This window comes from Ascaphus truei, chromosome 11 (genome assembly GCF_040206685.1).
Source record: "Ascaphus truei isolate aAscTru1 chromosome 11, aAscTru1.hap1, whole genome shotgun sequence".
In the NCBI taxonomy this organism is placed as follows: domain Eukaryota; kingdom Metazoa; phylum Chordata; class Amphibia; order Anura; family Ascaphidae; genus Ascaphus; species Ascaphus truei.
The window spans coordinates 20085257-20109933 of NC_134493.1; the positions used below are offsets into that span (position 1 = coordinate 20085257).

The 24677-nt window shown below is 43.1% G+C and overlaps 1 protein-coding gene across 4 annotated transcripts in view; it reads right to left on the minus strand.

The window, feature by feature from the left end:
* Positions 1-23127, minus strand: part of USP7 (ubiquitin specific peptidase 7) — an 84789-nt gene extending 61662 nt beyond the window's left edge. For 2 of the 4 annotated variants that reach the window (XM_075565326.1, XM_075565325.1), the window contains exon 1: positions 22392-23127. In XM_075565326.1, coding sequence (XP_075421441.1) covers positions 22392-22473 — 82 coding nt within the window. In that variant the 5' untranslated portion in view covers positions 22474-23127. Of the gene's footprint in view, positions 1-7201; positions 7307-22391 lie in introns of those variants that run through there. The other 2 variants (XM_075565328.1, XM_075565327.1) reach the window with 2 other exon arrangements.
* Positions 23128-24677: the final 1550 nt, after the last annotated feature.

Here is a 24677-nt window from a genome sequence, read left to right on the forward strand (position 1 = left end):
TGAGCGGTTCTATGAAGTGGTCTCGTAACTGCTTAGTCACTGATGACATTACGAAAGTGTCATCATCCCCTTTGTCCACCATCAGTTCATGTTATGGCATAAGCAACAATGTCAAGGGACACTCAAGACACACACACACACTTTCGATCACAATGTACATAACGGGAACGCTACTACCAGGACTTTCTGGTTGTTAAATTTCTGCCACATGAGCAAATAAGCCGCAATTAACCAGTCTCTTATGGGTTTGGGGGGGTGGGGGGGAAGAGATGTACTCATTATGTTACTGAGGCTACGGGAATGCATCTCAGAAGCAGGGGCGTTCCTGGAGCTGAAATTAACGTGTTTAGCAGTGGAGCTTTTAAAAGTAAAGCTATATGAAATATACATTTTCATAGTATGTTTTATTAACCTAGGAAGTGACATCCCATGGGGGAAGCATTAGGCAGTGCGTGTGTGTCAAGTCAAAAATAATGTTTCGACACCTAAATGTGATGGACAATAACACACTTTGACAAAGCGCACAGATGTGCGAAATACGTCAGAGGGTCCGATCATCAGTTCCTGTGTTTTATGTCCATGACGTAGAGAATCCAATAAAGTTTTTTCTATTGCTGAGCGTTCCAGCCGCCGTCATTTTTTGACTTGACATGCAGTGCACACCGCCTATGGCCGTCCTTATAGCCCCGGCAACACGGCGGCAAAACAAGTTGATTTCATCCGTCGCGTGCGCCTATAGTGTGCGTGACCAAAATTGCTTAAGTCCATGGAAATTGATTTTTTCCGCCGTATGCCGCACGTGAGCGGTTGTCAATGAGGGCCAACTGCTCACGGCCAAGCTCATAGTCTCCTGCACTATAAGCAGAGATCGCTATTACAACAGAGGACATCATGCCACCATAGCCGGGACTATAAGTGCAGCCTAATGCTTCCCCCATGGGGTGCCACTTCCTTGCTCCTGTTTGGGCTGAGAGCACATGAATTTCTCGAGTTGCAATACCACCTGAGTACTTTATCCGCATAAGAACTTTGATGGATTGCATTATTGATATATAGTCTAGCTCCAGGGGAGAGAGAGCCTAGGTCTTACCAGCGGTCTGGGCACTCCTTTCACGGGGTAAGGCAAGTCCCCAAGCTTAACCCCATTAGCCTTTAATACTAATGTGACCCTCGTCCCTAAAAACCTTAACCCCTTATGCTAAAACCCCTAAAGTAAATCCTTGTAGAAGTGACCGGTGGCGGCCGTTCCAGCAGCGCACCGGCTGCGGAAGAGAACGTGTCTGCAGCCAAACACCGATGGTCATTTAATCACGGTAAAAACGGCCGCGACCAAATGTCCCATTCCGGTCACTTATACATAAATACAAATGGCATGTGAAAAGCTCATTGTTAAAAGTTAGAAATCACCGGTGAAGCAAAACTATATAAAGTACCATTCATACATTTTATGATACCATAAAATGAAACACCGTAACAATGATTAAATCCATATATGATACCCTGTGAAAACAGAAGGCTATTGGAGTTGATGCAACCTAAATCCACAAGAAGTTGTTCCAAACCATTAGTGAGGACTCGCCAATTCATTCTGCCCTTCCTAGGCATGAGAACGCGTACGTACAGAAAAGGGATTGAAACTATTATTTTTAATATGCAGATACAAATCTAAATTACCCCAAATATTTTATCATCTGTGTTACGGTAGAGCTTTTACAATGAAAGTCTAGGGCATCAAATGGAAGGATTACTTGTCTACGTTTGGCCAGTTATCTATAATCTTTATGAATCTATAAATCCTCATTTTACATACAAAATGAAAATAAACTTTTATTTTAAATATTTAATCTGAATGATTTGAGAAGTCTGAATTGTGAGATCCTAACATGCTTGTTACTGTACCATTTTCTTCACGGCAATTTGAAGAAAACCAGCTTTCCAGATGTACTATAAAAGTGGAGTTGCCAGGGAGGAGTCTTCAACAAGCTCATAAAACATGTAGCAATGCAATATTATTATTATTTTTTTTTAAAGGGGGGGGGGGGAATTTCTTCCCCAATTTTCAGTTTTAATCAATGCAGCAGATATTTGCCTTTAAGCCAAGGCAATGCAATTATCCAAGCTGATCGGTCGTAGATTCCGCTTCCCAGGGCATGCAATATGGTAGAACATTTCAAAAGAAGAAATTGTGTGGCTTCCTAAATGGTTGCTACAATAGCTCAAGAAAGCTTTATACATTAATCATTACACAACGGGCATAGAGTGAAAAATGCATGAAATACTACACAAGTAATATAAAATATATACACCCCACAAAAAAAAAAGAGAAGAAGACTATTTTAAATGAAATGCTGCTTTGAAGTGTTTGTTAATGTATTGGCTTTGCCTAAACCTGGTATTTCAAGGATTGAGAACCATGTTTGCCCAAATCCCTTCTGTATCCGCTTTGTAACACAAAGCTTCATGCAAGTTACGGTTCATCCAAGAACCAATTAAAATCCTGTATGTCAAACGTTGCTATAAAGTAGTACAGGCATACCCCGCTTTAAGGACACTCACTTTAAGTACACTCGCGAGTAAGTACATATCGCCCAATAGGCAAACGGCAGTTCACGCATGCGCCTGTCATCACGTCCTGAACAGCAATACCGGCTCCCTACCTGTACCGAAGCTGTGCACAAGCTATTCCCATTGAAATGCTAGTCTACTTCAACCAACATTGCAAAAAACAAAAGTGGCTACATAACAGGGGAAAATGTACAATTTCTAACCATGCCCTGCGCAGATACAAGTCTTATGAACATCTTCAAATTCTTACAAGTAAATACACTTTTTTTGTAGAATGTACACGTGCCCCCTCTAATAATGGACATTCTGTGTTTCTAAATGACATGTTTGTGAAAGAAAGGCCAGGCAACAAAACAGGAGCTGTAATTCAGTCATTATGCCCCCACGTGGTTACTGTTTCAACCAAACGTAATTATATAGATAGGCAAGACCGATGTATTATCCATTACAATAAAAGGCTCAATCACCACCTACATGGTATATTTTAATACACACTAAGCTTTTTGTATGAAAATTGGTTCACAACACTGCATTGTAAGGACGTGCTTATAAAGGCGGCGTGCGCACAAACGCAGAGCAACGAAGGCGCACTACTACACGCGGGAACGCCGCGTCCTGGCACGCGATTTTTCAAAAGACTTGAAACTGATATTGATGCGTGATGGCCACGTCACGTGAGCGGTTCAGCCAATGAGGGTGAACCGCTCACGTGATGTCATGGCCACACCTCCAGTGCAGGTTTCAAGCGCATTGCGCAAGTGACATCACGAGGTTGCTCGCGCGTGCACAGCCGGAGCAACTATAAATCGAGGCCTAACATGTGAGAAGCATCAGATGGACATAATTACAGTTATATGTAGATATGGGTTTTTTCGTGGTTTTTGCCAGGGCAATTATCCTTTGATTAATTCTCAACTGCTGTAACCCGCCCTAACTGCACCCCTTAGTATTTTGGATCAAATTTTGTTAACTGCATTTTATGACGATAACTGGAAAAAGGAACTCAAAATACAGAAGTTGTTCCTTAATATAAAAAAAACATGTTTTGGGATAGGGAGAGAAAAAAAAAATCTAAATGTATTTAAAAACCATTCTGACTGACAACTGTCTAAATTCCATCAAATAGCAACTTGACTGCATACTTACCCAATTCATTAACCCTCTTTGGCTGCAAAGATTTGCCATTAAATGCAGCAACTCAAATTCCATAAACATAACCCATTTAAAAATGACCATTCAGCGCAGACATGCGTGGTCAGTGCACAGATAAGCATGCAGCCACTGACATTAAAATAAAAAACGAGTCAATTTTAATTAATGGCAAAATCATGAATGTGTAATCAAAGATTTGGTTCTATGACGATGTGAAGCAATCATTTCCCAAATCTTTCAGTAAATATATTAATGTTAAAGCAAATATCTGGCACAAATGAACACTATTTCATTTAATTTTACTGTCCATCAAGGACTTGAATAGTGCAAATGCTAGTAAAGAGGACATTACCAAGCTCTGATATTCAATGTTTTACAGACCGTATCTTAAGGTTGGATACATTTTAACGTTACATTTCTCTACTTGCACTATTTTTTATTAAAAAATACCCAGCATGTGTATTAGATCCAAATGGAACAGCGCAAGCCTAGCTTTACAATGCACTTAGACTGGTGTCCAGTAGAGCAGGGTACTTTATAATTAACAATATTTTAAGGCCAAGTGGATCAACTTTGACACATGAAACAATGCTGAATAATGGTTACTCTATCACCATGTATTTCCACATAGTTTTATACATAATGCTAAGAAGATGATTGCAGTGCGTTCCTGTGATACCCCATAGATGCTACACTTCTATCATGGGTTGTAGCCCACGACCTTATTACAAGCCCACTGCAGACTGGTGCTCCTTGGGACGTTACACTTACTTACACTGCGGTCCACTTCAGCCACCACCCACAGGCACTCTTCAATAGCGAGAAAACATAGAAACAGTGCAAAGCGCAATGTCAAAATATACAGCTCATTAGCTTTTCATTTATTAAACATTTGAAAGGTTCACAAGCAATTTAGAATGACCCTTTGCATAGCCAGTAAACCTATAGAATTTAACCCAGGCTGTGCAAAAAAAAACCACAACAACCGTGTAATACAGCAGGCATAAACTTATAGGGGTCCATGTTTAAATGGATAATTTGCAAAAAAGATGGCACAGAGTACTCATTGGCATGTCATCACCCATAATCCCTGGCTCCAGTGAAAGCATTGCATGGCAAGAGATAATGGGGATATGCAGTGTTACAGACCTGTCTAAGACGTGGTAATGTGCTCACAAGTGGTATAATTGCTATAGATGTAAAGAAAAAAAGAGCCAAGATCAAAGCTTAGGTGTCAAACTAATTGTTTCTGTATTTTAAGCAATACAAGAAGCTATTTACATGCCAGGTCTATTGGACCCATTCTGTAGAAATGTATTTTAAAGTTTAACTGGTTAAGCCAAGATCAGTTTAAAATACACAGTTTTTGTGCATCTGCAGAAACTGTTCCATCAAAATGCCATTAATGAGGACGTGAAAATGCTTTCTGCGCACAACAAATGAGTTGCAATGGATTTAGCAACGGTCTCATTAAACACACTACCGATTTACAAACGTTTAAAAAATTACGTTAGTTGAAGATTCAATCCATTAGAATTCAATATACAGGGTCACAAAAATCCTCCCCTTCTTTCACATATAGATGTTGATATAGATATCTCGGTCCATAAAGTGGACTGAATCATTCCACAAAAGATAACTGGATAAAATGGTGTACAGGCATACCCCGCATTAACGTACACAATGGGACCGGAGCACGTATGTAAAGCGAAAATGTACTTAAAGTGAAGCACTACCTTTCCCCCACTTATCAATGCATGTACTGAACTGCAATCGTCATATACGTGCATAACTGATGTAAATAACACATGTGTAACAGGCTCTATAGTCTCCCCGCTTGCGCACAGCTTCGGTACAGTTAGGGAGCTGGTATTGCTGTTCAGGACGTGCTGACAGACGCATGCGTGAACTGCCGTTTGCCTATTGAGCGAGATGTACTTACTCTCGAGTGTACTTAAAGTGAGTGTCCTTAAACCGAGGTATGCCTGTATATTTGGTTTTGTAAATAAAACAGTTTGATACCACAAGGCTTCATACTACAAAACCAAATCTTATTAGGACAACTTTGAAACTAGAACTCTTGTTTTCCTAAATACTTTTAGCCATTATGAAGGACAAGCATTAAAATCTACGTGAATGTTGCTTTTCGGACAGGGAAACAGACAGCTGCCTAAGAAAAAAAAATGAAGCCAGCGATATCAGAAAGCCCTAATTATGTCGTTTTGACAACCATGAAGCATTAAGAAACTGGACCACTTTTAAGCCAACACTTGAAAATGAGATGCATAACAGTCTGAACACTAATGAACTTTAAGGATCCTTGCATAGTCATAGCACAAAACAGAAAGCTGGAATGTTACCTAGGTTGCAAAGAATTTAGCAATTTATGTATGTATGGGTAGACGAAGTAGATAGACCATGTCAAAAAAGTCATGCAACTATGAAAAGGCACTTGCGTAGCGCAGGTTTACAGCATGCCAGCCAATCTGACGTGCCCCTCATCTTTGTTAAATAGGGAAAAAGGTATTCACTGAAAGAAGCTGGTAAGCCAATGAGTAAAGGTTGCAGAAGGCAGCCAAAAACGCTCCATTTCTTTTCAACTATGGGGTCAATCAGTGTTGGACCTCTCTGCAGGACATCAATCTGCTTCAAATTGCCCCCTGGAAACACCCAACTCAAAGCAAATCAAATGCTACAAGGCTTAACCTTTTTGTGATTGCTACTACCCGCAGCTGTTTTAAATGGAAGCGGATGGGGCTTGCCACGACGTACCTGGTACGTAATTTGGCCTCTCTGGCAAGCCCATGCTCTACAACAGCGGTGCGCAAACTGGGGGGCGCTACACTGCCGACGGGGGGGGGGGGGGGGGGGGGAGGGGTGGGCTTTACAGAGGCCCCGCACGATTCCCGAAGACACTTAAATTAAGTGCCGGGGGAGCTGCAGGGCCTCTGTAAACCTAACTTACCCGGCTTCCTTCCTGCGTCGCCATGGCAACGTGGCTTCAAAATGACGCCGAAAGGTCATGTGACATCACGTTGCCTCATGACGCCGGAGCGCAGGTAAGTTGGGGTTGGGGGGGGCGCGGGAGTGAGGGGACCACTGGCAGGGGGGCGCAGGGAAAAAAGTTTGCGCTCCCCTGCCCTACAAGATACATCATGGGGCACGCTAAAGCTTACATTTATTTTTTAAATGTCAGCAATTGATTAACTGCATCTAGCAAACTAATTGGCTTTGAAAAGTAATAGACAGACTCAAAGACAATAAGAGTTCTTTAAAAGGATCAATATAATTTGCTTCATTAGAAATATGCACTCACCCTTAAAGTGTTTACTTAATTAGAACAAAAAGGTGGGGGGGGGGAGAGGGGGCTGGATTATCATTGTACCTACATTTAACAGCTTCTCTTCTGCACTAAAACGGTAAAGATACTAAATAGAAATGCAGTTACTAGTTATAAAAAATAAAAATAAATTATATAAACTACTGCCTGTGATTGTTGTGTTTGCGTCAATCACCAACACCATTTTCGCTCAGTTACTTGGGCCAGCTCATATGGGGGAAAGCCATTTTAGGAAGTAGCACAGAAGGACCTGCGGGGGGAGAGAAAGATTAGGATTACATAAATGAATATACACTCCCATTTACTACCCTTCTCTGTTTTTGTTGGATTTCTATTTTTCTACATTTCTGAGCCCTACATTATCCCCTTCAGTATGAATTATCACTACTTGAAGGCATTCTAGTTAATGTGGTTCCTTTGCAAGTTTTATTTATATCTAGGAAAAAAAGCTTGATAGATTCACATCAAAATGACAAATGCCTCACCAATATTTCTAGCTACTGCAAGACAGAGCTTCATCTTTCTAGCGCCAATATTGCACAACCCTCTAAACACACATACATATACATATCTATATCACCACACATTATTTAGGTTATGATCACTTGTGAGCACATTCACATGTCTTAAACAGGTCTGCAACCCTGCCTTTCACCATTATCACCTTGCATAGTGCTTCCACTGCAGCAAGGGATTCTGAGAAATGATATGCAAATGAGCACACAGTGTCAACCTTTGCCTCAAATCCATTATTACATGGAACCCTTAAGCCAATGCTCGACGTTTTAAACACAGCCTGGGATCAGATGCAAAGGCAGTAAAACCCACTCACAGACCGCTGCTTTGACATTTTGGGTCTCAGTGTAAGGTTGGTTGTACTGGCTGTGCAATGTAAGAGTTGGGTAGGATATAGATATATACAGTATCTAGTAATTGCTAAAGCCGTTTATAGCATCTAATACAGACTTACTGGCCCTCTAAGTGAACCTGTGAACGGTAGAGTAAAACCACCTGAAGCTGTTCACATGCGCTCTGTGTATATACTTTTTCTTTGACTTGTGTTTATGATCGTGTCCGATTATCTTCTCTGCCATGCGCACACAGAATTATAGTATTACTGGGTTGCTTTAGAAGTTTGTTTAAATGTGATATGACAAAGTGTGAATGTTGAGACCGTATCTAAGGGGGCTCCGAAGATCCCCGCAGAAAGACTTCCTTATCCATTTACAAGAAAATAACATTTCAAGTTCCTACACTCGCCCATCGTGGCATATTCCACTATGAACCTTATCCTACATTATTTTAGATAAATTGCTGTATGCTCTCAAAGCCTTAAATTGTTCTGGTAAAAGGTTTACGTAGTGAGTGAGCTCATTGACCACAGTGGGCTAGTTGTGAGCTGCAGGACCACAGTCTTTTTTTGTAGGTAGTATTTGGTAGAAATTGGGCCAAACAGGGGAATAGCCGTGTATTAGAAGATTGTGTTTATTTTCTTTTTTTCATGGGTACATGGGAGCATTGCGGTTGCATTACTTTTCTGTATTTTACAGTGTTCTGTTTTATGTATAAATGTTTAGTAGATTACTTTTTTTGCACCTGAAAGCTGGCCTTTTGTGGCGGAGCAATTATGTTAGAGGCGATACTTATAATTGTTCGTATTGTCTTACGATTTGGACAATAAACAGATATAACATGATTATTTTAGTTAAAGCAGTTTGGAGAAAAGAAACGAGCACAATGAACAAGCTGTGAAATTGTGGTCAAGGGGTAACTCCTGTAAAAAAAAAAAAAACAGTTTATTAATAGCTTACATGGATAGTCAAAGGATAAAAAACCCACAAAAACAAAAAAACACCTACGTGTTGAGCCGTGGCTCTTTATCAAGGTATCATTATTTTAGTTAAACCCATCAGGGGAGGTTGGCTCTAATAACCACCCGCAGGGGCAGTATTGCAGCGCTCTGTACTTTCGACTCGTGGCAATCAAGGTATCCCTAACAAAGCAGTGGCTAATACCTAAAATGGCTCTCCCCCATATGAGCTGGCCCAAGTAACTGAACGAAAATGGAATCGCAAACAGGGAAAAGCGTTACAATGCAGTATATTTTAAGTTGTATTGATATCAATGCAGTATGAAACGTCAAAGGACCAATGTCCTTTTATTGAATCGCGCAGACTGACTGCTGATGAGCACTTTGTGAGGGATGTCTTTTAAAAAAGTGCTGCTCACTAATTAGTTGTGCCATTTATGGGAGAACGCCACTTAATTAGCAGCAGATTATTTCCTCTTTAGTTATTTACTTTACAGATTCCAGACTTTATACCTGTAGAAACCCTTATACATCAAGGAATAGGCCAAAGTATTGGAGAAGTCCATTAAGGAAATATGGGAGATTTAATAAGGGCCCTATTCACAGACTACCTACTGTTAAACAATATAATAAAAACTAGAGAAGGGGGGGACCACTTATATAATAGGGATTTTTTTTATATTGTTTGAGAAAAGGATCCCCCGCACAAGAGGGCTCAGGAAAGAATACAGAAGATGAGCGGTAAAGGAAAACTACGAACCAGCTTCTCCACTCGGGAGAAAGATGGATGATTTGAAGTTGAACAAGAAGGAAAGAAGACGCGAGAGGAATACTTTGAACAGAAATTGCATTGCTCTTTAAATTCCAGAAAAGTAATTTAAACAAGCACATTTTAAATCAATAGGGTCTCTCTCTGTAGATTAGCGAAAACCAATAATGTAAAGAAATATATCAGGAGATTGACACTTTTTTATTCACCCTTCCCCCCAGGAACAGAATCAAGAAAAGAATAGGGTCAAGTAACACCCACTAATAATTGAATACCACCACTTGTTACCTTTATTGTCAATAGAGGAGCTTCATAGAGAGCTTGAAACAAATGGAGAATTTTAATTAAAATGCATTTTGGTAAGGATATAACGTTCTAGTACGGGGGTGCGCCCCATGGGGGCAGGAGACTTTTTTAGGGGCGAGGGCTGTTGCAGAGGCCCCACGCTCTTCCCCACGGCATTTAAAATTAAATGCCGGGGATCGCGTGAGGCCCCTGCAACATTTTACCCAGATTCAGACGGCTGTGACGCGTCGCCATGGCAACGTGGCGACAAGCGACGCTGCGGGGCCATCACACGCGTCAAATGACGCCGCGGGTCATCATTACCCCACAGCGTCATTTGATACGGATTTCGCATACCAGGTTGGGGGGGGGGGGGGTGTGTGAGAGCAGGACAATGAAGACAGGGGGGCGCAGCAGGAAAAGTTTGCGCTCCCCTGTTCTAGCAGTCTAAAAAAGTAGAAAGAAATGGTCATCCGACAATTTAGTATTTAGTGAAGGCTCAACCATTATTCAGTGATTCAGAAACTTATACTACACAGAAATAAAAAGACAACCACAGAATTCAGGGCTTGCATAAGGGTGTTATAAGTAAAGATAAACAATGATTTATTTATTTAAAACAACCAAAGCTACAAATATTTTACCACTTAACGGGGAAAAAAAAAAAAATTAAGTCTTGAAAATCTCCCAGGCAAACCAATATATAAAGTACAGTAGAATGGGACATAATTCGTTTTGGTTACAGTAGATGTCTAATCACTGTATATATGAATCAGCCATGATTTGGGATGTAAGACCAAGTATTTTCTTGATCACCATCTCACAACGCTGTCAGAACAAAAGTCCTTCATTTATGATAGTATTATGGTACAAAAATTATTTTTGGTGCAATAGTTTTATTTGCAAACATGCAGTATTTTTTAAACAATTACGCAAAATGGCGCAAACTTGGTGCTTTGAAAACGATTGATAAGGTGCTCCATGTGTGATTTTACACAAAGCTGTAGAAATAGTAATTGAGGACAAAACAATTTACACAAAAACCTTCACGATGGTAGATTGTAATCGCTACCTAGAAGCCACTAGTAGTCACACGGTAGGGTAACATTCCATTTGGCCAGTTTCAAAGAATAAGTACAGTGGCGGCCGCCTTTAACCTCCTGCGTCCGTTTCCCCGCGATTTTTTAAATTGCGGGCAGATGCGGCATGTTTTCGGCCGTTTTGGGCGCCTTCAATGTTAAGCGCCATTAGCGCTGTCTGGTGAATGCGGCTGACGCGCGGCAAAGTCCGTGACAAACGGAAAACATCTCCAAATTTTTACGGGGATGTAGGAGGATAAAATGGGCCGCGGCTGTAACTGTAGATTTCAGAAAACAGGCGGAAAACCACATTCATAGAAAGAAAATATGATTGACTAATCAACGAAAAATTGAAAATCTGCAGATAAAGCGATTAAATAACCATGAGCGAAGTAGAGCTAAAAATAATTGATTTCAGAAAACTTTAGCCCCTTCACTACCACATATATATATATATATATATATATATATATATATATATATATATATATATAAAAAAAAAAAAAAAAAGAGGCATTTGAGGAAACATTGGTCCAATATGAGGAGATCCAATGGTGAACCGCATTTTATCAGAAAATCAAGTAATATATTTCCCCAGGGCAAACGCCCTTAACCAGCAACTGTCATCCAGTGTATTGAAATGTAACAGAGGAAAAATAAACAAGTAGCTCTGGCCAACCACAAGGCTTTTACAAAAAGGTTCCAAATTTAAGGCCTGTGATTTGGGATCAGACAAAATGTTTTACCTTTAAAGCAAATGAAAGCGGGGAAAAGGTTTCTAGCATTTTCTTAACAGATGCAGGAGGAGTTATACTGTACATACACTGGAGTGCCCTGGTGGGTTACAATGTACTAGAACAATAAGCCAGTTGAAAACAAATTTGAGAGCATAAAGCAAAAATTGCTACGTGATTAGAAATCGTGTCTTCCTAAACTTCAAGCAAAACTTAAGACTTCTAACTGGCCTTAAATATTGTGGTATTAACGCCAAGGTGGCACACCGGAGGGGCTCAACGCATTATCGAAAAATCGAGTTCCCCAGCTACGGATCTAGACATGGAAAGGCATTGACATTAATAGACCGGATGTGTCTTAAAACAAAAAAATTTTACTTCTAATTAAGATTTACGTCTACACATGTATTGTTTATACACTGTTTTGTAGTTTTAATTGTATTCTATCACCATTTTTTTGTTTTTTTAGTCCCTTTGTAAGGGAAATAAGCAACGAAATTGTGTCTCTGGCATCATATCCCACGACATAATGGGGAAATGGGAACGTGCCCATAAGTGGCATTTTCATTTGCTGCACACTACTGTACATTGGAGGGTTACCACTGCGGAATGGGACATTTGTACGCGGCCGTTCCGCCACGAGCGCTGGAACCTCCACCGCCGGCAAGTTTTACTATTGTTATGGGCAGGGGGTTAATGTAAGGGTTTTAGCAGTTAGAGTAGGCGTTTTTAGGTTAAGAGTTTGGCGTAGGGGGTTTACTCATCTTACTGGGCGGTGGCGGAATGTCCTAGACCGTGTCAGTGTCTGGTTAATGCATAGAACAAATACACTACAAAATGTTGTGTAAAACCCCGAAAAGATTGTGCATTAGTTCTATGCTCTACCCTTTGTGTTTTCCAGCTCTAAGGGTTGGCATAATCCTTTTTTCGGCTATTTTCTACATTTCTATATATATTCTACATATCGTGTACACATTTAAATCTATATATTAAATTGGAAAATATATACTTATATTTTATTTTCTAAGTTTTGCACATAATTTACATGACTATTTTAATAAGATTATATTTCCTTTTTGGGGGTTATTTATACAAGATCACCATCTATTGACAGCCGTAACAACCAAATTGCCCATTACTGGTCTACAAACACCTTGAATTTTTAAATACCTCACATTTTATTATGTACATTTCCACATTATGAACATAATATACTTAAGATGACACTATTTCAACCATCACCTCTTATCTGTGTTAAATGTTACACTTGTCAATAGGTCAGGAGTTGGAATGTATACAATTTAAACAGTTTCAAGTATTTACCACAAGTTCCAAGTAGACGAATCCCACTCACAATCCAATATTATACATACTATGCACGTTTATTATTTTTTGCACTTGCTGGTTGAAGATTTTTTTAAAGCATTTGTAATTAAATGTATTCTAATTAGGTATAAAGTTCAGGAACCAGAGATAGATATACATATAAAAACACTACAGAGGAAGCAATTCATTTAGAAAATGATAGAGGAAACATTATGGTCCCACGGCTCAACAAAGTATCCGGCCGCTCCTCCTGGTACCGTGCACCCCAAAACTGGAACAACCTACCAGAGACTCTCACATCCACCACCAGTCTAAGTTCTTTCAAAACTAAAGCGTCTCACATTTTAATCTGGTCTGTAACTGTTACATGCGCCTATAATATATATATTATCTCTTACTGTGCATGCTATGTCTTGCATATAATGTATACCCTGTTCCCTTATGTAACTCATAACAGCATGAACCGCTTTGGATGTGTGACAGTGGTGGAGGCAAAGGCAAATCCAGGAACAGAAGGAAAGACGGGCACTACAACAGCATTCCTGTGAAAGCAGAGTCCAGCAATGAATCAGAATCCACATCAGTGACAACCTTCAGAGTGCATTTCAACCTGTAGTGCCATCAATATGATTTGCGATATACTACACTAGTCTTAGGCGGCGTCCATGCTGACGAAGACCGCACGACTGCGTGAGCACGAGATCACAATGCCTTAAAGCAATGATCACGCCCATAGACCACGCGTGCGTGCAAAATGAGGGGGCGCCCGGTGCACGAGGAATCAGTTCAATCTGATTCCTCGGCGCGAAAGTCAGGTCACGTGAGCGGTTCGCCCAATGAGGGCGAACCAGTTCCGTGATGTCACAGACACACCCATAGACACGCCCCCACGTCGCATCTACCTTGTCCAGAAAACGCTCCCGCTAAACATGGATGATGACACGCGCACATGCCTCCACACGATCTTCGGCAGCAAGGACGCAGCCTTAAGGCTGCGTGAGCGCTACTCACCATTTCCTTGTAGCCTCCCGAGCCGTTCCCAGTCTCTCCTCACTGCACAGCTGACTACTTGCTGTGACGCGTCAGCCAGCAGGGGATACACGAGGATCGTGTTCCCGTGCGGCGACGCGTCACATGGGGCGCGAGGGAGCCAATCACAAACTGGCTCCCATCAACCAATAGCAAGCCAGCTAGTGATAGCCAATGGGAGGACATCATTTTAAAACCAGGAAGAGGGAAAACTTCAAACTTGCAAACAGCAGTTACAACACGCAGTTACAACACACACACACACACACACACACACACACACACACACACCACCAACCCCCCCCCCCCCCCTTGGGCTGCTGCAGTGCTGTGAGCTCTATTGTTGTGCCCCCTGTCATGGCCGCCCCCCCCCGACCCGTTTGGCCACGCCCCCCGCAAAAATCCTCCCTATGGACCGCAAATAGCTTCAAGTGCCTCTCCACGCGTGGTCTGAGGCACGGGGCCTTAGGCTACGCTTATAGTGCTGACGACGGTCAGGCTACTGTCGCTGGAAAAATAAAATTCAGATGCCTTCCAGTGATAGCGACCAAGCTATCGCTCTGTCGTGTTGCGCTTACTACTTTATAAAAGTTCAGGTATTGATTATACACAAGACAGTGTAAAAACAAATAGAGACAGACCAGTTCGTGTGTTCTACTCCGGTTTCTGCGACATCCACCGCCGATCCAGCCGGCGTTCTATGTCACTTCCGGTCTTTGGTGTTACACCGTAACTGGTCCTCCCGGTTATACGCAGAAAAGGCTCCTGTGTGCTTCCTCCACCACTTTATGAAGATGAAGAAATAAAGTGGTGGAGGAAGCACACAGGAGCCTTTTCTTGGTATAAAAGAAAGGAACACCAGGATATACCATACTTACCACTGACGAAGGACCACGTAACGCGTAGGGTTGCCGGGAGGACCAGTTACGGTGTAATACCAAAGACCGGAAGTGACGTAGAACGCCAGCTAGATCGGTGGTGATGTCGCAGAAACCGGAGTAGCACACGAACTGGTCTGTCTCTATTTGTTTTTACACTGTCTTGTGTATAATCAATACCTGAACTTTCATAAAGCTGAAGCTTTTACTGAAGCAGTCCCTCTTGAAGTTATTGCCAAAACGGAGGTGAATTGTCTTCAAAAGATACCGTTACGTGCCTAGTATAGGCACTTTTAAGTAAGTGCATATCTTACCACCTTTATGTGCTGAAACTCATATGAACGTACTTCACTATATTGCTCTTTTACTTTCTCACATCTTTTCCATATCACGAGGAGCGCTGAACATTGTGAACATTATAGATGATTCTCTGCAAGGTGTTGTAGGGGTCATTGGACAGCTGTAGTCTTAGCGTGGGAATTTGAGAGTTACTGGCAGCAGACAATCCGTAACACTAAAGTAAGCAACTAAATCAAGGGCCATTGAGCTCCTGGCTGATTAGATGAGAATTACAAGTAGCCAAATGTGCCAACTCGACTAAGAGTTTTAGAAACGTAAACCAATGTGACTATCAGACCTTCCTCTTCACACACACTGGTCCACTTGCTGTGTTTTCATAAATGAATGTCCCCAATCATGCTTAAGTGTGGTGTTATACAATGGAAAAGATGACATCATAAAGGGAAAGCACCGCCAAGTAAGCAGGTCAGTACACAAGCAATTAAAAAAGAAAAAAAAAAGTGTGCACCGAGCACCCGCATTTTAAGTGAAACCTGTGTCTTGTCACTGTTTTGGCACAGAAATGGTATTTGTGCTGGTGAAGTTTTTAATTAAAAATCAAAATACAATTTCATTGACGAAACGCAAAATTATTTGAAGCGACAGTACACGCGTGCTTCAGTGTGTGTGGTGTGACACTGCGAGTGTGTGTGGTGTGACACTATGTGTGTTATCTGGTTATGTGGCTGGCTGTGTTGTGTGGCTCTGGATGTGGAGGGCATCTCCGTGCATGCGTTTGCGACACGTGCATGGATATGCCCGTTTTTGAGTCAGTGCACATGCGAACACTTCTGCGCATGCGTGAGGAGCGCAAGTACGCGGTGAAGCGCATGGCGCCGTGTGCTCCTGCTCATGAGCGCAGTCAAAGGCGTTGATGCGCATGTCCGCAGTCACAGCTGCTCTAGAACCGCCGCTGTCTGAGTCCTCCGGCCAGGAGCAGCCCCCACTCTCTCCCCCTCGGCAAAGAGCCGCAGCCAGATTTTGTGTGTCTTTTTTATATAGAGAGTGCGAGTCTGCCCATCCCCGTCCGTCCAGCGCTGCCACCTCCTGGTGGAAACTGGCAACACCGACGGCCTCATCTGCCAGGAGTGATGTCACTTCCGTCTCCAAATCAACAACATTCACGCCGCTAAAGAAGTTTCACTTCAAAAACAGGTACAAGTGATTGTAAACCTTTTAAGATGTTAATTCTCACAATGTTCACAAAAGAGGTCACTTTATATAGGCCGACCCTGTCCCTATTAATGTATAGCCAAATTGTAGTCCACCCTTTCATTAAATGCAAGCTCAGGCTTGTGTAGTCTGAAATCTTCAAAACGTCTCCAGGGAATGGCATACAATTACTTTATTATTTCAGATGAGCAGTCAAACCCAAGAACATAAAAAGGGGCCGAATGTAAAAATGAAAGACACTTCACAAAAAATATTTACACCGTTTTTTTCCTCCCAAAAGAGTTTCAGGTGACCTGGGTCTCTCAACCATTTTCCACCCAATTGCCTCCAAGTTCACTTCTCTATCCTGTAACTCCAGAAGGCCACACAGCCTGCTACAGACAACATATAGAACCAGCAATAAGAAATAGTTATATATCATAAAACATGCATCTCCTAGCAAGCGTACTGCTGGGTCCCCGCTGCTGCTGCTGACGGCGGCACACACGCCCCTCACCAGTCCCTCAGCTCCTTTCTAGCAGGCCCCGTTGTCTCCTCGCTTGTTGTCCCACCTCGTGCTGAGGCGCGTCAGCAAGCAGGGGATACAACAAGATTGTGTTCCCATGCGGCAACGCGTCACGGTGCGCTGTGAGCCAATCAAGAGGGAGATTGCTGGAGCCAAATCCCTTCCCACATAATTGCAAGACATTACCTGAAATGGACACAAAGCCAGAATGAAACAACCTAAAGTAAACTAAAAAAGAAAAAGAAAAACGTAAATGTTTGGTTTCAGGCCCAGAATAAACCTGTCCCTTTTCATGCGTTAAACATACTACAAATACAATGGACAGCAGCCAGCCCTCAGGCACAGACAAGAGACACTGTGTAACCCAGAGCAAAAAACGCTGGACATGTACTTAGAAAAGGTTTACTTCCAGGAGTAACCGGCTGTGATGACCCCATTCCTGTTGTAAGATGCAGCAAGGAGCAAACACCTAGCTGTAGTACCAGGAATCTGTGCGTTATGCGGACATTCTCCGTAAATATATACTGCGGGGCAGAGGCCCATCACAGCATTGTAACCGGTTCCGAAGTTCATCAATTTTACTTGGATGTTAACAAATCCTAGAACCAATAACAGACTAGCAAGTTCATGGCCTCGCACACCTTGCCCGTTTAGGCCACGCCCCATCGCTGCTAACAGACCGCAGTTGTCAGCAGTGCACGTCCCACCAGAACGCCAGGTGAGCGTGTAGCACCCTCCAGAGGGACCTTAGCCTTAAATGACAGAGGAGATATGTTTCACCCACCAATTAATGTTGGTGTTAGTTTTGGGAGGAGATGCCAACAAAAAGGACACCTCTGGCCTTCCTGTGTGTCTGTGTATCCAGGTACATAGCGCTTCACAGCAGTAATACACGTGACATAACATATTGGGAATTAGCGCTTCAGACATAAAATAGGAAAAAGGAGTCACTGCCCTGAAGAGCGTACAATTTAAGTGTTAAGTAGGGAGAACTTAGAAACAGTAGGAGGGTGTTCTGTTAAGTATGTCTACAAGGAGCCATGGTCAGTGAATAGAAGATGAATAGTATCAACGAGCGGAGCTACCCATATGTTTTGTTAAAGAAATCTTTTAGGATCAGTCCTAAAAAGGTGGAGAGAGATGGTGCCAGTCTGATATTGAAGGGAAGGGCATTCCAGAGGTGTGGGGCAGTGAGTGAGAAAGGTTTTAGGTGGGAGAGGGCTTTGGATACAAAAGGCGTACACAGAGGACATCATTGAGCAGAACGCAAGAGTCGGGCAGGTAGAGAGAAATTAGGACAGATAAGGAGTAACAGAGGAATGTATAGCCTTAAAAGCGAGGAGGAGAATTTTCTGTGTAATACAGGATTTGATAGGAAGCCAGGGGAGGGATTTCAGCAGGAGACACCAAGACAGATTTTGGAGAGAGTAAATCTATTCTAGCAGAAGCGTTTTGGATAGATTGTAGGGGAAACGGGTGAGAGGCAGGAAGGCCGGACAGTAGAAGGGTACAATAGTTGAGAAGGGCGAAAATGAGGGTCTGCATTATAGTTTTAGGAGTAGAGGTCTTTCCGGGTGTTTTTTTTTTTTAAACTTGCTCTATGATCTAATAAACTACGATATATTTTCTAGTAGGCCGGGCTCATTCCTGCCAGCTGTTTCTCGGAAGTTGTATTGTATTGTATGTCTTTATTTATATAGCGCCATTAATGTACATAGCGCTTCACAGTAGTAATACATGTGGTAATCAAATAAATAACAGATAATATAAATAACAGATCATGGGAATAAGTGCTTTAGATATAAACATAACATTAAGGAAGAGGAGTCCCTGCCCCGAGGAGCTTACAGTCTAATTGGTAGATAGGGAGAACGTACAGAGACAGTAGGAGGGAGTTCTGGTAAGTGCGTCTGCAGGGGGCCAAGCTTTATGTATCATGTGTTCAGAATATTCACAGTGCTATTCATATGCTTCTTTAAGCAAGTGTGTCTTAAGGTGGGTCTTAAAGGTGGATAGAGAGGGTGCTAGTCGGGTACTGAGGGGAAGGGCATTCCAGAGGTGTGGGGCAGTCAGTGAAAAAGGTTTAAGGCGGGAGAGGGCTTTAGGAAGAAGTTCTCTTCTTGTCTCCAGGCTCGTGAGCTCCTCCTACTTTGACAAGTTGGAGTTGGTGCAGGTCCATTCAGGATGATATAGCGGAGAGACAGAGACTTCAAAAAGGTAAATTTGTGATGCCAGCATAGAGGTGATATTTGAAACCGAGGTGGGAAGAGGTCCCAGGACAGACAAGAGAGATCAACAGGAGGAGAAGATGTTAGCAAACAAGACACTGAAAATAAGATGGGAGAGAAGAGGAAATCCAGGATAGAGTTCCATTACAGACACCAAGAGTATGGAGAATGAAGGAGAAGAGGTTGTCCATAGCATCAAAGGCTGCAGAGGGGATGAATAATATGAGCAGAGTGTAATGGCCTTCGTCTTTGGCAGCATGGTGGTCATTGGTTATTTTCGTGAGGGGTTGTTTTTCACTGGAGTGAATATGATCAATGTTTGTCACAAACTAAGAATATTGGAAAAATACACCTGTACACATGATCAATGGCGTGTGTTTAAGTACAGGTAGCTTGTGTGAACACTTCGTATTTTAAAGAAGAACTTATTTTGCTTTTGAAATATTACATTTATGATTGCCAAACTCTTATAATGATGAGGCACTCCAGAGTTTGGCATTCCGGGGCTACAAGCAGTAGCACACACAATTAGTAATTAAACTTGTCATACCTTCTGAATAGCCAGGTTGACATAATAGTTGCCATTTAACCTTGAGTCACTAACGGTCAGCTACAACACTTGGTATCTCATGACCTCCCACTTGAAAAAAATAATCACGATAAGTAACTATTGTACAGTAATACATCACGTTGGAGACAACTCTTGTGAGGAACCCTGAAAGGACATTTCCATCGCAGTGCTCAGGACAAATGGATACCTAGTATTCCTTAATTTAATGTGGGTCAAATTAAGTACAGGGACATAAGGTATTTTGCACAGGTTTATACAGATTGAATGAGCAACAGAGGCTAAAATAAATGAACAAGTATATCTAACTACCGACTCCGTTTCCTACTGAAACGAGTGGCTCAGTAAGTAGTGACTAAAAACAATGACAGAGTTTGAAGCAGAGGAGCCTAGTTCAAATCCCAGTGTCAGCTCTGTCACATTGGGCAAGTCACTCTCTCCCTGTGCTTCAGGCACCAAAAACAGATTGTAAGCTTTATGGGACAGGGACTCATGGCTGCAAAAATTCTATGTACCGCGCTGCACACAGGGTGAGATCTACACAAGGGGAAACGCCTTCATTATATAGTCACTCAACCAGACTATTCCAATCTACAGAAAATTGTAAACTAATGGGTATAGCATCACCTCAGCAACTATGAGCACCTAGAAGCATAGATCTACCAGTGTCTAAATATTAGAGAATATGTATTTTAAATTAGTGTGAAAAGGATGGCATGGGTTCACAACTCAATATTGTGACAAACACTGCACAATAACAGTATGCAAGGGGGTTGAGGATTTAAAAAAAATGCTTCCTCAATCATCTAAAAAATACTTAGTGCACTAATGACGCTATGAATATATAATTACAGTTAAAACTTTAAAAAATAAAATGTAAAGGCATTGTGATACCTAAAATGATGACGTTCTTACAGTCTTAATGGCCAAGGACATGTAGGCCTACTGTAATATAATGAAGCAAACCAATACTAACTGAGTTGCTGTAAAGAGAAGGTCAACATCCCTCATACCCCCTTGTGGGCATCCCCCTATACCCCCCTTTGGACAGTCACTTAAAAAAAACCCTCATTTGGCATCAGGTTTAAATTAATCTGACTATGGATTTAAACGTAATCACATTTAAGTGCAATAATGTTTCAATTCTATAATGTTTGCAAGTGATCAATCATGTGTTCACCCCCCTCTCTGGAATGGGCAGCAATGATGCTGAAAAATTCAGCTCACTGCTCCACAAAAACACTCTCCTCCCCCCACCCCCACCCCCGCCCTGACAGTAGGATCGCGGCCTGGAGGATCTTGGAAAATAAGATCGGATTCAGGTAATCCTAGCCGGAGAGTGGGCACAGAAATCAAGCAGCTACACAAAGCAGGCGGGGAGCGGATGTGATAGGCCCCGGTGACACCACGGCAACCCCCTTCCTGTTAATCTCCTACGACGCCTGTTTGCAACAAACATGGCGAGCCGGGGATAGCGTGGCTGTGCCTGCTCTGATACAATGAAAAGACGGTCTGATCTGCAGCCCCAGCGCCTCCCCTTCTGGGGCATCAACAGCACGCCGGGCCTTGTCCCTCCCTCCCCTCCAGCTGTGTGAGGGGAAGCTGCTATACAAGCACTGCGGATCCCTATTCATACTCCCAATAGTGGGTCATCCCAGCAAGGCAGGGATCTGAGAGAAACCGGCCTCTCCCTCCCCGTATATACCGCTGCCTCCCCTATCCGGCCATGGTAACCGATCATCGCTCTGCATTACGCCCACCCCCCGTTGTGGTTTCCTTTACAGATCTCTTACAATCCCGGCATTCAAGTTACCATCAACAATCTGACCAGCCTGTTGCTTTTAACATAACTCACTGTGGTTATCCGACCCCCCCCCCCCCAAAAAAAAACAGATTAGTGGGGGTTACATAACCATTCTGGGGAAAGAAGTCTCTTCCCCACAATGTTACCAGCCATACATGCACCATTTAGCAGAGTACTGATTTGTTTACTTGCCAACAGCACCCAGCGTACACCGACATTGTTGTGAAAGGTGTCAATGTATATAAGTGGGAGATTGTATAATATATATTATACACTCACATATACATAAATAGATGTACGTATGAACACGTGAACGTCCATGTACACATCCGTTTCAGGCAGCAATTGATGGGTGATAGATATGGACGCGGGGTACAGATGCAGAGGGCATACCTAGGGGGGTACAGATGCAGAGGGCATACCTAGGGGGGTACAGATACACAGAGGGCATACCTAGGGGGGGTACCGGAAAGATGCTCCGCCCCAGTCATGTATAGTAGGACCAGTGTAGCGCTAATGGAAAATATTAAGAGTATCAATAACAAAATCACTAAATAAGGAGTTAGGTGCGAAGGGCAAACAGAAACAGGGACGGGTGCAGAGGGAACAAGGCTATTACATGTATGTACACAGTGATGCAGACGTGCCAAGTCATGTCATACCCCCTATATGTAACAGAGGCTGCCCTGGTGGATCACAATACAGGAGAGGATGTCCCTGGCACGCAGAGCAGCGATGTGTGTGTATGCGGTGATGGGGATCCCGGGGAGAGGTTAGGTGCGGTGATTAATGGAGGTGCGGATTTACCTTCCATCTCCATGTCCTCGGGCTCGCTGAGCTGCTGCTCCCCGGCTTTCTGCTGCTGCTGCTGCTGCTGGTGGTGGTTCATGTCTCCGGGCGCGGCCTCCGCGGCCTCGGTGTGTCCTGCTCGCTGCGGGCCCGGCGGGAGGGGGGCGGAGAGGGGCCTCGGCGCGGGGGGGAGGGCGGCGGGAGCCGGCGGCAGCGACACGCGCACGTATTTACTCGCTATTCGCCCAATTTCGGCGCCGTTAGTAGGGGGAGGTGGCTGCGTCTCCCCGGTGCGGCCTTCCGCGGCTACCGGAGGAGGACCTGCAGCAGGGGGGGGGGGGCTGACTCACTTCGCTAAACCGGGGGAGGGAGTCACCGTTACCGGGCCGCAGGGAGCTCGCGTGCTGCTCCCCTCCCCCTCCTCATTGGTGGGATGAGAGAGCGGCCGGTGCGGCGGGAGCCCCGGGGCCCTGTCAGCCTCCGCCGGACACAGCGAGGCGTGTCTCTCCTAGCACCCCCGCGTGTGTTTATATGCAGAGCTTCATCCGCACCGTCTCCTGCCCGCCTGTTTCCCCGGAGAACAGGACCGGGCGAGCCGCTAGCCGGGTGTATCAGGATTATTATGTATTATTATTGTTTTTTGTTGTTGTTACCCTCCCCTCTTTTTCTTTCTTCCCTATCTCCCTGCCCGCTTTCTTCAGCCTCTATGTGGAGACGCCAGGCTCTCAAAATGGCGGCTCAATGAGATGTCACATCCGCATGGGGCAGCGTGAGAGGGGGAGGCGCGTGAAGCGATGAGGACGGGGGTAGGGGGGGGAGGCGCGTGACGCGATGAGGAGGGAGGAGTCATCAATGCGTGAGGCTATCATCGCCCCCGCCCCCTCCTGCTGCTGCGTTACCTCCCCTCATTAGCCACGCCCCCACCCTTTCTTTCCATCACATTTACCATTGAAACCAGGCTCTCCCACACTGGGCACATCACAGCAGCTTCAGCTTTAGTGTAGGGTTGTCCAAAGGGGCCAGGTCAGAAATCATGTAGGCGTAGAAAGGCCACAGGTGTGTTATAATATAATTGTTGGTGCATTCAAACAGTTGAGAATTATAATATTTCATCATTTTGCAAGCATCCATAACATCTGTGCCATGTATATCTATTTATTTATAAACTGTTTTACCAGGAAGTAATATGTATATTGACATTACTTTTAGTTACACGTGAGTTTTAGGGTGAAAAACGGCACTTTGCTCCTACTGATTTCATACTACTGTAGTTCATACCGAGTCCGAGGCTACATCTGGTTTGGGGGCCGCCCCGTTGTAGAGCCCTGTCAATGTGGGGTCCTCACTCCTATGAAGACGCCTTAACAAATGCAATTTATTATATGCAAAGACCATTCACCACTACAACATTTGTGTTTCTGGATTCTACTTATAGTGATATACGTAAAATAGAAATGAGGATAACTTCGATCATTGATCAAGTCAGACATTTTTCTATAAATTGTTGTAATTAGCTGAAGGTTCTCAGCTTCAACCAATAGGAAACAGGGGCTCCTCAGCTCCCACACACAGGCAGGAATACGGACACCTAGTTTAACCCTTTAACATTAGGTTGTGAGCTCCATGGGGTATTGGCTCCTTGTACCTCAAAATGTTTGCGTACTGCATACAATTCCAGCACTATTTAAGGAACAAGCATACATAGGGTGGAGTTTTTATTCACAAGTTCTTCAGCCAGGAGATCTTAATAACAAAAACATAAAACTAATTTCTATCCTGCATCTCCTAGAAGTCTATTTATAAAAGACATTTGTTGTGGTTCATGGCAATTTTTTTGCAAAGAGCTGAATGAAAAAGCTTGTTCAGGAGGTTTATTACATCTTTTGAAGCAGGTTTGTGGCAATGAAGGTTTACCCCACTTTATTCAGGGTAGAGTTCTTTCATTTTTTTTGTTTTTACTGTAAGAACAGGAAAATCATGACAACCCTGTACGGAACGAGGTATGTGTAGGGTTGGAAACTGAATGTAACTGGACTGCGTATTTAAAGAACACCGTAACTGAAGAAAGTTGCAGAGATGTCAACTTCTAATGACTGAAATTGGTAAGATTTGCAGATGCCAGACCAATGGAAAAAATACTGATTTTTATCAGTTACAGATGACAAATGCTAAAAATCAGTAACATTCAGAAAATATGACTGCCACGCTCACTATAATCGCGGTCTTACAAATATTCCATGAGTTTAACAGAGAAGTAATGCATGGAATCTTTTGAAAATCAGTATCATCCGTCCTTAGGAAGAG